The sequence below is a fragment of the Macaca mulatta genome, chromosome 1 (assembly GCF_049350105.2).
Source record: "Macaca mulatta isolate MMU2019108-1 chromosome 1, T2T-MMU8v2.0, whole genome shotgun sequence".
Lineage (NCBI taxonomy): Eukaryota > Metazoa > Chordata > Mammalia > Primates > Cercopithecidae > Macaca > Macaca mulatta.
In genome coordinates, this window is record NC_133406.1 from 178022551 (window position 1) to 178036932 (window position 14382).

The 14382-nt window shown below is 34.3% G+C and overlaps 1 protein-coding gene across 14 annotated transcripts in view; it reads left to right on the plus strand.

Moving 5' to 3' along the window:
• Positions 1–14382, plus strand: part of DOCK7 (dedicator of cytokinesis 7) — a 227342-nt gene that overhangs the window by 62972 nt on the left and 149988 nt on the right. For all 14 annotated transcript variants that reach the window (XR_013401315.1, XR_013401316.1, XM_015141107.3 and 11 more), the window contains exons 13-14: positions 2776–2869; positions 3911–4073. Coding sequence is in view for 12 of the 14 variants with exons in the window: in XM_015141107.3 (XP_014996593.3) it covers positions 2776–2869; positions 3911–4073 (257 nt within the window). In the remaining 2 variants the exon portion in view is untranslated. The remainder of the gene's footprint in view (positions 1–2775; positions 2870–3910; positions 4074–14382) is intronic.

Genomic DNA, 14382 nt, shown 5'->3' on the forward strand with positions numbered 1-14382 from the left:
GAAACATGGAGCAGTGGAAAATGTTTACAGTACAGAAACTGTTTAATACAGTTCTGTATTAAAAATTTTTAACCATGAGCATATACTATTTTTGTAAGTATTTTTAAGTAGCTAGAAAATTATGCATCAGGCAAATGCAAATTAAGTTAAAAAAAGAGATTACCATTTTAATTAAGTAGAATTCAAGGCATAGATTTTTCCCTAAATGAGACACAGAAGGCAATTTTTTGTTTTTCATTTATGAGAGATTACTGTCTACAGTAGGGATATAGTAATCATTAGTGTTTACGTACAGATTTAAAATGTGTTGGCCAGGCATGCTGGCTCATGCCCGTAATTCCAGCCCTTTAGGAGGCCAAGGCTGGAGGGTCGCTTGAGCCCAGGAGTTTGAGGCCAGCCTGGGCAACATGGTGAGACCTTGTTTCTATAAAAATGAAAAATATTAGCTGGGCATATTGGCGCATACCTGTAGTTCCAGCTACTTGGGAGGCTGAGAGGGAAGACTTTCTTGAGCCCAGGAGGTTGAGGCTGCAGTGAGCAATTATAATGCCACTGCATTACAGTCTGGGTGACAAAGTGAGGTCTTGTCTCAAAATAAATAAATAAATAAAATGTGTGAAGTCAAAATTATTAGAAACACATAGATATTTAAAAGCAAAAACCCACACAATAGTTTTGAATACATTTGTTCTATTTGTTGACAGATATGTAAGTTATCTATTTTTTTCAGTGGTACAGGACAATAAACAACTAATGTAGAGGAAAGGGTATCAGCGAGACTGCTCCAGTGAACTAGGCTCAATCACAGGTTTGGAGGTTGGCTGAGATCAGCTAATATAGGCTGACTTCTACTGGGAAGATAGAAATGACTCGACTCTGTGACATGTCTCTCAAATTCTACCCTCATCTTCTAGCAGGCTAGCTTGGTCATGTTCTCATAGCTGTGACAAAAGTTCAAGAGAGAGAGCAAACTAAATTGTGCAAATGTTTTTCAAGCCTCTGTTTGCATCATGTTTGCTTATTGGCAAAGCAAGGCATTTGGCCAAGCCTAGGGAGGGAATTGTGCTTCACTCACCAAAAAGGCATGGAAACAGGGAGTAAAGAATGGAGACCAGTAATATAATATAAGTACCAAAAGAGAAAATATAATTTAATGGGCGAAATAGAATAATGAAGACTAGAGATAATCTGAATATATTATGAATAAGGACCATTTAAAGATCTATATTAATTTCATGTGTTGGCACCTTGGTCTAAAAAAAAATTTGTATTATTTCTGTATGCACAAGGAAAGAATATACTTTTTCGTCAACTGATGGAACATTTACAATAATTAGTTATATTGGGCCACTGAAGAAACCTTGTAAAGTCAAATTTTCTAACCATAACCCAGTAAAACTAAAAACTTTTAAAGTTATTAATAAAAAACTATCACCACTTAGAAATTAAAAATTATTTTTTCTAAATAATGGGATAAAAGAAGATCAATTCTATATCCTTGTTCAGAATATAATGATGAAAAACGAATGGGTTGTGGCTCAAGGTGAGTTAACAGTAATAAAGTAGCCTTAAATATATTCATTACCAAATAAGATAAAAGAACAATGTATGATATATGCATAAAACAATAAAATGTCAAAGCAGGAAGCTTGGATTAATCAAATCTAAAGACTGACTCTTCAATAAAAGAATAAAAACCCTAGCTATTTTAATTGTAAGAAGAAAAAAAATTAACACTAAACTGAGCATTTGTGTTAATCAGCTATGGGCAATTTGTTTTTTGTTTTTTGTTTTTTTTTTTGTTTTTTTTTTTGAGGTCTCTTTTCATACTGGTTGAAGTCCTTTTGGAGTTTTCTTTCTGTCCTTAGTATCAGAATAGTTGTGATTTTCCTTAACAGTAGTTTTTTTCTCCTCCTTCTCCCCCTCCCTCCCTTATCTAATTCCTCCCTCCCTCTTGTTCCTCTCTCTTCCTCCTTTCTTCCTCCTTCTTCTTCACCTTAGCCAGTGCTGCAGATTTTGCATTGGAGAAATTTGTGATATAAAGTTGAAAACACAAATATGAACTCAAGAGTAATATATTTATGAGACTCGAGTATTTTTATATTAGTTTGCTTTTTGATTCTGTTTTATGTCTGTATTCTTATTTTGCTCTTCTCCTTTTCATCTATCTCTAACTTGTATTTGTTTTCTATATTTGAGAGTATTTTGTAATACTTTATAAGCATGGATAATGGAATATAGATAAGAAAAAATGGTATTATTAAATCTTAGTAAAATTTGAAAGCATAAAAAAGGAAATAAACTGATATATTTATAATCATAATTATTTTAATTTTATTTTTAATTCTGACTACATTGTAGGCATAAGGGTATGCTTACTAACAAACTATAAATTTATTTTTCATCTACTCTCTCTCTCTCTCTCTATATATATATATATTTTTCTGAGACAGAGTCTTGCTCCATCACCCCAGCTAGAGTGCAGTGACACGATCTTAGCTTACTGCAGTCTCTGTCTCCTGGGTTCAAGTGATTGTCCTGCCTCAGCCTCCCATGTAGCTGGAACTACAGACACGTGCCACCATGCCTGGCTAATTGTTTTTGTATTTTTAGTAGAGATGGAGTTTTACCATGTTGACCAGGCTGGTTTCGAACTCCTGACCTCAGATGATCTGCCTGCCTCGGCCTCCCAAAGTGCTAGGATTACAGATGTGAGCCACTGTGCCCAGTTATATTTGTTTTATCAAATACTTTTTCCTCTATCATTGACATCAGGAAGGAGACCGCTTAAGTGATGAAGATCTCTACAAATTCCTTGCTGATATGAGAAGGCCATCTTCTGTCTTACGGCGACTAAGACCTATTACAGGTATTTTAAAATGTTGAGTAGAAATGATTCCAGCTATTCTTATCACTAGTATGTTGTATTGCTTATAATTATGTATTCTTTTTTTTTTTTTTAAATTTATCTGGCTCAGACATTTTTCTATGCTCAATGCCTGTCAGTCTTCTTCACTTTATTAACTATCGTGTGATCTGACAGTTTGGATGCAGGATTCAACATCTTTGGTACTTTGAGTACAGTAGTCCCCACTTACCTGTTGTTTCACTTTCTTTAGTTTCAGTTACCTGTAGTCAACCACAGTGTGAAAATATTAAGGTATTTGGAGAGAGGGAGAGAGAGAAAGAGACCACATTCATATAACATTTATTATAGTATATTGTTATAATTGCTGTGTTTTATTATGAGTTAGGGTTATTAATCTCTTACTTTGCCTAATTTATAAATGTAACTTTATTGTAGGCATGTATGTATAGGGAAAATAGTATCTATAAGGTTGGGTACTCTCTGCAGTTTCAGGCATCCACTGGGGGTTGGATCTTAAAATATATCCCCAGCAGGTAGTGGGGGGGAATTACTGTACTAAAGTGAGTGTGATTAATAATATCATGGCTTAAAATTACTTTCTAGAATGGTAATAGAATGGTAAATATTTTAAAAATAGATTTATATTGTGGTTGGAGCAAACCATTCCAGAGTAAAAATGTCTTGAAGTTTGCTAACTCAAAACTAAGTCATTTAACCTTTGAAATGACTTAGCTTGTTTGTATGCCAGATCCCTGTTTTTTTTTTCTTCTATTTTTGCTTCTTCCTTCCTTCATTCCCATTCATTTATTTGATAAGCATTTATTATTTTACATGCATTTATGTCTGATTCAGTAATTTTTAAGTTTGAGACTTTGGAAAATGAAATGATTTAGAGGTGTGAGATGATAATAATAGAAATTTGGTTTCTGTAATATTCTTCCCAGACTTCTTGCAAAAATAGGGTCTAAGTCCTTTCAAAAACATGTTTAACATGGAGTTTTAAAATTTTGTTTACATTGTTTTTTAATATATAATTTGCAGCTCAGCTCAAGATAGACATTTCTCCCGCACCTGAAAATCCCCATTATTGCCTAACTCCGGAGCTGCTTCAAGTGAAACTTTACCCTGACAGTAGAGTTAGACCTACCAGAGAAATCTTAGAGTTTCCTGCAAGGGATGTTTATGTTCCAAACACTACTTACAGGTAAGAGATTTTAATTTGGAGAATTCTGATAGAAGATACTGTATATTCTAAAATATTAAAGTATAACAAAAATAAAACTCTCCAAAAATCTTAAGTAGTTTTGTTACTTAACTCTATCTCTTACTGCACAATTTTATTAGTAGTTTTCACGTATTAAGGCTTTCTGTCTGTCAGGTATAATGTTAATTACCTTACATGCTTTATCTTTTTTAGTCTTATTTAATCCTCATTATTTGAGGTGAATTTTAGCTTTATTTTAGAGGCGAGTAAACCGAGGGTTAGAAAGGTTAAACATTTTGCTGAGCATCACGCCTTAGCGTGGTGATGATGGGATTTGATTCCTGGGCTCTTAGGTTAAAACATTTGAACTCCTAATTACTATGTTTTCTCAAATGTTTTTAGTAGCAGAATCTAGCATTACACAAGAATCAAATTTATGTGCCTGCATTATGTTCTTTTTTTTTTTTTTTTTTTCTGAGACAGAGTCTTGCTCTGTCGCCCAGGCTGGAGTGCAGTGGCGTGATCTCAGCTCACTGCAAGCTCTGCCTCCCGAGTTCACGCCATTCTCCTGCCTCAGCCTCCTGAGTAGCTGGGACTACAGGCGCCCGCAACTGTGCCCGCAACCACGCCCGGCTAATTTTTTGTATTTTTAGTAGAGACGGAGTTTCACCGTGTTAGCCAGGATGGTCTCGATCTCCTGACCTCGTGATCCGCCCGCCTCAGCCTCCCAAAGTGCTGGGATTATAGGCGTGAGCCACCGTGCCCGGCCTGCATTATGTTCTAATCAATCAACAATATTTGTTGAGTATATACTATCTAGAGAATACTTGACATGAAGTTGTCAGATATAACTTTTCAGGCTGAACATTAGGTAACTCTGGGCGTGCCATTTGCATGTACTCCTTTTGAATGATATACCCTTTGCTTGTGAGTGCTGAGACCAGAATTTGACATGTCTGTTGGGATATTCAACAGGGCAGCTCAGGTGTAAGATTCTAAAACAGAATTTTAGATTTCATCCTAGACTTTGCCATCCTGGTATATTTTTACCACCATTTACTGAGTTCCTGAGGACAAAATTTTTGGAATTGTTATGATTTCTTTCCTTTCCTTACCCCTCACATTTATTTAGCCAACAAGTTACATAGGCTCTACGTTCAAAATATATCCTGGTCTGTACTGCTTACTGCTTCCACCTTTTAAAACTTCTAGTCTGTCACCATCTAGATCAGCACTGCCAAACAGAAATATAATGGGAACCACATTTGCAATTTAAAATTTTGTAATTGCTACTTTAAAAAAAGAAACAGGTAAAGTTAATTTTAATCATATATGTCATCTAAACCAGTGTATCTAAAGTAGTATCATTTCAACATGTAATAAATGTTAAGAATTATTGAGATATTTTACTTCTCTTCTGCTAACTTCAAAATCTGGTGTGTATTTTATACTTAAAACACATTTCAATTCAGATGAGCCACATTTCAAGTGCTTAATAACCTGAGGCTAAAGGCTACAATATTGGACAGCCTCTGATCTCGAATTTTGCTATCCTTCTAATTTGGCTATCTTATTTCTACTTCTGTCTCAGTCACTTCTCAATATTACAGCCAGCCAGATAATTCTTTGAAAATTGTAAATCAAATCATTCATTCCTTTGTCTGAAATCTTCCAGTGTTTCTATTACAAGCAGAAAAAGAATGAATTTTTTCTAATAGTCTATAAGACACTGCATGATTTGGCTCCTTTTCTATGTGTTAGCGCTAAAACTCTCTGTAAAACTTCTTATAGTACAGTGAAATACATCAATAATCAACTATTTCCTCCCTTGCAGAGGAAGTTTTGTAGGCTTTTTAGGCTTACTGTACAATTGTCATCTTAGAGCCTATTTACTATTATCCTGGAAATTTTCTTTGCATTTTTTTTTTTTTTTTTTTGCAATAGAGTCCTTATTTTTCATATATTTTCCTTAGTTTACTCATTTCACTGAAAGGCTTTTGTATCTTTTGTATCTTTTTTTTTTTTTGAGACGGAGTCTCGCTCTGTCACCCAGGCTGGAGTGCAGTGGCGGGATCTCGGCTCACTGCAAGCTCCGCCTCTCGGGTTCATGCCATTCTCCTGCCTCAGCCTCCCGAGTAGCTGGGACTACAGGCGCCTGCCACCTCGCCCGGCTAGTTTTTTTTTTTTTTTGTATTTTTTAGTAGAAACGGGGTTTCACCATGTTAGCCAGGATGGTCTCGATCTCCTGACCTCATGATCCGCCCGTCTTGGCCTCCCAAAGTGCTGGGATTACAGGCTTGAGCCACCACGCCCGGCCGATTTGTATCTTTCTTAAGTAGGATGTATGGGAGGTAAATTTTCTTTTATGTCTGACGTTATCTTTATTTTACCTTTACTCTCAAATTACTAGTTTTGCCGGGTATAAAATTATAAATTCTATGTCATTTTCTATCATAATTTTGAAAATATAACTACTGTCTTCTGGCTTTAAGTAGTACCCTTGAGTAGTCCAATATTATACTGATTGCTAATGTTTTGTGTCTTATTTTTCCCTAAGACTTTTTGAATTACTTTCTTTATCATTGGTGTTCTGCGATTTCATATTGACATATTGATATGATGACATTTATTTAGTGCTTTATAGAATACAATTTCATTTAAATTAGTTTATTCAGTCTCATAGAAATCTTATACATTATGTAATTCTGGCAGTATTATTATCTCCACTTCTACACTGACAGAAGGCTGAATTAAGAGACTTATTTGGACTTGAACCCAAACCTTCTTATTTCATTTTCTGTGTTCTTCATCCTTTGGTATGGTAGGACATCTAGCATTCATAATTATATGTAATTTGAATAAAAATAAAATTTCTTACTGGTAGAGAATTGTTTGCTATTTTTTTATTAAAACTAACCAGAACACCTTTATCTTACATTAGCCTCAAAATCTACACCATTATTTATATTTGCTTAATATTTTTTAATGTCTTACAATTGATGTAAGTGAAACACTTGATATAAATGGATTCTAGGGTATCCTGTCTGTGAATTAATGGAAAATAGGGCCAATATAGATAATTTAGACATGTTACAGAACTTGAATGGGAATCGAGTAGCGCACTCATACCAAGTGAGAAGATACGTTGCCAAATAAGGTAGCACCTTGTTTTCTCTTAAGGATGTATCCAGTTTTAATGTAACATCCTCTTCTGGAGGAGATAAAAAGTTCATACATTGAATGATTTACGGGGATTTTATAAATTATAAGTTAGTATGGTTTTGCTTTTTGAGTTTAATGGAAATTATGTAAACATGTATTAATGCTTGTTTAAGATCATTTGTTTATTTGGGTTTGCTTTTGGTTTTTAGGGTGGAATGCTTTATCACTTGAAGTGGTTATTATTAGTAAGGCTAACTGATAGTCCAAAAACTATAATTAGTTTCTATTCTGGGAGTTAAATTTTTCAAGTATAAAAATGAATTATAGCATATTAATTTGAGAATGATGTTGAGAGATCATTTAATGTATCTCAGTGCCTTTAGTTTGGACTGTATCTAAACATTCTGTTAATTACAGAGTTAATACTCATTCCAGACATTATTAGGAAAAATAATATTGTAGGCAAGAAGCTTTTAAAAAAGGATTCATTAAATGTTTATAGAATAGCCATTTTTCTCTCATGAGTGAGCAGTTTATTTCCAGAGAGTAATAGAACTTGCTAAGCTCATCATAAACATTAGAGTTACACCTATTTAACATTTATTGAACATGAATACTGATTTAGGCTTTAATGTTTTTCATCAAAATGAATTGATTTCAAATTAGGGTCTTACATAACCTTATTCCTCCTTATGTACAGTTTATAAGGAACTTATATAAAATGCTTTAATCTGTTAACAGACATTGATGAAATGTGATATAGAATGTCAAGGGTACTAAGTTTCTTAGTTTATGGAAATGATCCTAGTGCTCTCTGTTAGTGGCATGTACCAGTGAGAGCTGTTGGAGCAAAAAAGATGCATTATTTTGTTTAAGAAAGAGATTAATAATTTTCTACTATAAGAGTGTCCTCAGCGAAGTAGAGAAAATTAGATACAACATGAAAATTCAGAAGTAGAATTGTGATTACTATACTTTGTTGACTTTTTTCCTGTTGTTACTTTTTTTGCCAAATAGTTTCTTTAAAAAAAATGATTATAAAGTTGACTATTCCCTTTTAAAAATAATCGATCTCCAAATTACATAAAGAAACAATTTTTGTGTTACTTGAAATGGTATGACTATATGTGTAGCTTATGAAAAATTGGGAGATGGGCTCTTGTAACCAATTTTTTGTAACCATGTTTCATTTTTAAGAATTACGATAAGTTCTCACTTAAAATTGTTAATAGGTTCTTGGAAACTAAGATATTAAGCTAAATGACATGTGACAAAACCATTTTTTTTCTCATCAATGTTACAACAAAACAATGCTGAACAAAATGATATTCAAAAATCTGCTGCACATGGTCCTTAAAGTCCTTCTCTTAAAGTCACAGTTTCCAAGAACATTATCCAGTGTCACAGTATGTATGATATTAAGTGAGGACTTACTGTATTTAAAACTGAGGAATGATTTTTCCTTCCTTTAACATGGGTATAATAAAGGTACCTATATCTTAGAAATCTATGAGGATTAAATACATGTAAAGTACATGGCACAAAGTAATGCAGTACATATTAAATGCTCAATGGAAGTTGTTATTGTTTTTGGCTTGATTAGATTACATTTACTCATGCACTATACAACTTGAGAGAGATTGGTTTGAAAAGCATGAGGGTACTAGGCATTTGGGATATAATTGGATAAGAGAATTATTTTAAAAGGGAAGTTATCAGAGTCAATATTGCCCTGCTTTATATTATTACTTAAACCATCAATGTCCATGGGACCTTAAAACCAAATCATTAAAGGTTGTTTACTCTATTTGATGTTGTTAGAAAAACTTGGTCTCATGGACAGCTTATATGTTTAGGAACTGATAGTTTATTTTTTTAAAAAACCTTTAGCGTATCTAGAAAACCTAGCATAGATAGAAATAGTTTTGGATTGACAAAGAGGGATGTATGACAACCTCAGCAGCTAACAGCTAATATACAAATATCATCAACAATTTACAGACATTTCCATAAATATTTGCTAACTGAATGGTTGTGCTGGATCATGGTAATGATAATCTTTTAGTTCATTTGGATTCTTTTTGCCTTCTCAGGAATGTTTTAGGATAAGCCATAATTTCTGATAATACATACCAGTGGTCACTATACAAATATTTGTGTACACATTTTACCAGTGAATAATGTTTAAAAAAGGAAGATAAAGTTGACACTAGGGCTCCTTTTAGTTTATATATGGCCATTATCTTATTAACTCTGATAGCAGCCTGCACAGAACCAATATGGTTATCCCTATTTTATAGATGACAAAGCTGAAGTTCCAGAGGGTTCAAATTTATATCTGAAAAAACTAGGAATTTAAGCATTGTTCATGTGTGTTTTAAGAAAATATTTGCATATTGTATTTAGTTTTAGTAAGAAACTTGAGAGGATTGTAAAGGGTCTCATGGGGAAAAAATAAAAAACTGTCTGAATACAGGGGGAATGAATGGACATCATTGAAGCATTTGACTGAGTTGAGAAATCATAGGAAAGACAGCTGTATTCTGAAAGTGACACATTTCCTATACACCTTTCACTTCTCATTTTTATGTTCATTATCAGACAATTCAGAGAAAGCTGTCTAAAGGAGTATATATTAGTTTAATTTACTTTTATTATGTATACTTTTAAAAATGTTCTTTTGAAGATATTGAGTCTTCTTAAAGACTTAAATCTGTTATTTAAGTTATACCTGAAGTTAGAGATTTTCACCTTTAAATAACAAACTCTGTCGTTCCCCGTGCCTCCCTACCCCCACACACAGCTGGTCAAATTTATTTGCATAGGGTTAACTGAAGAGGGACCTGATCTTTTCAAATTCTCTATAGGGGTAAATGAAGATACACAAATATATGGTAGTTTCTAACAATCAGAAAATGAATGACATGTTTCTTACTGCACCATACAAATGGGGTTTACATCAAATTCTTGCTTTATCAAGGAAGTACTTACCCTGTCACAGTATTTTAGAAAAAGTACTAGTGTAATTGTTAACATTAAGTAAACCAAATAAAGATCTTTCTCAATGGTGAAAAAAATCTTTTATTGGATATTTGAAATCATCTGAAAGTTAGGTAATAGATTGTATGCAATGTTACTTGTGTTCCAAATTGTTACTTGATCACCACTGTTGTATTTGAGTTGTAATAGATCAAGGTACATTAATTGAGCAAATGCTTATGTATTTTACTGACATTCAGTTTTTAAGAGATACATCCACAGAACACATGGTATTCTTGGCAGGATTGTTAGAGTTAGCGGCTTTTCCAATAATGGCCTTAGTTGTAATCACCTGTTGAATGTATGTTTTTCTACTTAGTATTTTTGAAAGACTGTATCTAGCAAACATGGTGTTACTAAGAACGTAAGAATAAATACAGTGATTCAGACCTGGTAACTATCAGGGTGAGAAACAAAAGGATTTTGGTCTGTTAGGAATATGCCCATATATCTCTTAATAAATTTTAGTAAATCTATTTTCTGTGATCTAATCTGAATATAGTTTTAAACTTCTATTATGGAAAATTACAAAAGTAAAGAGAGCAAATTAGTACACCTACACCTAAAATTAATACACCTAAAAGTAAAGAGAACAGATTAATTTTTTTTTAATTTTATTTTACTTTAAGTTCAGGGATACAAGTGCAGAATGTGCAGGTTTGTTACATGGGTATATGTGTGCCATGGTGGTTTGCTGTACCTGTACCTATCAATCCATCATCTAGGTTTTAAGCCCCACATGTATTAGCTATTTGTCCTGATGTTCTCCCTCCCCTCCCCTCCCCTCGCCCCCAACCCCCTGACTGGCCCCAGTCTGTGTTGTTCCTTTGCTTTGTCCATTTATTCTCGTTACAGAACGGGTTAATTAACTTGCATTGTCATTTTTGTTTTAACTGTTGCTTGTCCTGTCTTTTGTTTTGTTGGTAATATTTTTGAAGCAAAGCCTAGACATCATATCATTTCACTTGAAAATCCTTCAGTATGTATCTCTAACAGATAAGGACTTTTTTTGTGTTTGTGCTGGAATACAGTGGCGTGATCTTGACTCACTGCAACATCTGCCTCCCAGGATCAAGCGATTTTCCTGCCTCAGCCTCCCAAGTAGCTGGGACTGCAGGTGCAAGCCACCACACCCAGCTAATTTTTTTTTTTTTTTTTTTTTTTAGTAGAGACAGGATTTCACTATGTTGGCCAGGCTGGTCATGAACTCCTGACCTCAGGTGATCTGCCCGCCTCGGCCTACCAAAGTGCTGGGATTACGGGCGTGAATCACCATGCCCGTCCAGATAAGGACTTTTAAAAGTTAACCTCAATAACAAATGAAATGTTTTATGATCTCTTTAGAATTTCACTATCATTAGTTTATCTTGAGTAGTTGAATAAGCTTATTCAATACTGATTAAATTTTTTTCCCTAAAATATTGTTTCAAGGAAGAGCTTGGCCAGTCAGAATATGTGTATTATTGATGGTATGACATGAGAGCAATGTAATTCATGTTTCTTAAACTAGGTTATTACATGATAGTAGGTCCTTTGAACATAGGCTGCTAATTTTTTTGTGTGTACCATAGTACCTCGTGGTTGTCTTGTAAATCCTGGGATACCCTTTTTTGGAATATAGATTGAACATCCCAAATCTGAAAATCCAAAATCTTAAATGCTCCAAAATCCAAAACGTTTCAAGTACCCATATCATACTCAAAGAAGATCTCATTGAAGCATTTTGGATTTTCAGATTTGAGGTGGCTCAACCGTGAGTATAATGAAAATATTCCAAAATCCAAAACAAATATGAAATTTGGAAGACTTCTGGTCTTAAGGATTTTGAATAAGGGATACTCAATCTGTAATGTTTAAATGTTTTTTAAATGCATAAAATATATAGAATAACAAAGGAAATCAGTTACATTGAATTAAAATTATCAAAATATTAAAGTTGTGATATATGTGTTTATTAATGAATTAAATAACATGATCGGGCTTCAGGTTCAAAAACTATTGTATTTTCTAAATAGTAATAAGCATCAGCAGTATTTTGAGATGTCTGTAATAGTGATATAAAAATATGTATGTTTCGTATTAGTTCAACCATTGTGGAAGACAGTGTGGCGATTCCTCAAGGAACTAGAACTAGAAATACCATTTGACCCAGTCATCCCATTACTGGGTATATACTCAAAGGATTGTAAATCATTCTACTATGAAGACACATGCACACATATGTTTATTGCAGCACTATTCACAATAGCAAAGACTTGGAACCAACCCAAATGCCCATCAATGATAGACTGGATAAAGAAAATATGGCACATATACACTATGGAATACTATGCAGCCATAAAAAAGGATGAGTTCATGTCCTTTGCAGGGACATGGATGAAGCTGGAAACCATCATTCTCAGCAAATTAACACAGGAACAGAAAACCAAACACGACCTGTTCGCATAAGTGGGAGCTGAACAATGAGAACACATGTACACAGGGAGGGGAACGTCACACACTGGGACCTGTCGGGGTGGGATTAGGGGAGGGATAGCATTAGGAGAAATACTTAATGTAGATGATAGGTTGATGGGTGCAGCAAACCACCATAGCACGTGTATACCTATGTAATAAAACTGCACGTTCTGCACATGTATCCCAGAACTTAAAGTATAATAATAATAATAATACTGCTGTGGTTGGTTTACTACATTCATAATTTAAGGAAGTATAAATTTCAGCTGAACGTTACTGAAAATTCAGGAACTTTTCTATTCAAGTGTTTGGTCATCTGCTTTAGAAAGTATTGGTTTTTGGTTTTTTTTTAGAGTTTGTAGATGGCTCAAGCTACTGCCACATACTCTGCTATTTTGGTTTTGTCCTTGTTATACCACTCTGACTTTTATTCTATCTAATTGGTCCTAGTTTATTTTAACTATAAAAATTGAGTCGGCCAGGTGTGGGGGCTCACGCCTGTAATCCCAGCACTTTGGGAGACCGAGGAAGGCGGATCACAAGGTCAGGAGTTCGAGACCAGCCTGATCAACATGGTGAAACCCCATTGCTACTAAAAATACAAAAATTAGCCGGGCATGGTGGTGCACACCTGTAATCCCAGCTACTCAGGAGGCTGAGGCAGGAGAATCACTTGAACCCAGGAGACGGAGGCTGCAGTGAGCTGAGATCACTCTGCTCACTGTGCAGTGCCACTGCACTCCAGCCTGGGTGACAGAGCGAGACTCCATCTCGGAAAAAAAAAAAATTCTTGAGTCAAGAGCTCTATTTCTTAACATTTTAACATAGCCACCCAGAAATTTAGTTAGGGGCTTGCATCTGAAGGTGATGGAGTGTTATCTTAGATTGCAAAGGGAAGGAGTAAAGTTCCAGAAACAGATGCAAACTGTGAGAAGCGCAGTTTTGTTCTTCTCTCCTGAGGATTATAGTATGTTCAGTTAGGAAGCGTTTGTAGGGATTATTTACTAAAGGAATGTGAACAATGATATGGAAGATCCTGTTTTTAAAAAGTGTATACATTTGTTTAGAACTTTATAGTTCATGAAGCTATTCAAATACAGTGTCTGGCTTGATGATTAAAACCCCATGAAGTATTAATAGATGTGACAGGATTATTATTCCCATCTATTGGGTGAGGAAACTGAGGTTTGGCTGCGTATTTGAAGATAAATAGCTACAACCTTACATCTTCAAGGTTGTAATTTATTGCTCTTTCAAATTACATACCCAATCATTTTATTAGATGTATGACTTTTCTTAGGACTAAACATGAATTTAGAAAAAACAGCTTTTATGTTTTAGATAGAATCCTTAAGTTTATTTTATATTTCCTAAAATGTTATTAAAACCTCATTTTATTAAGGGTTGTAGTAGGGGATTGTTAGTGCTACTTTCATGACCTTGAACTGTGCACCAGTTAAGTAATTTTACCCTAGTTGATTTGCCATAAGGATACTTTGGACTTTGATAAAAGGGCCAATTGTTTGGTCACTTTCTTTTCATTTTTAAAACGGCTGTGTTGGATAATCACTCAGTAGTACATACATAAATGCAGTGTTTATGGCTATTAGTGATGGGGAAAAAATCACGAGGAAATTTGATTATCTTACAA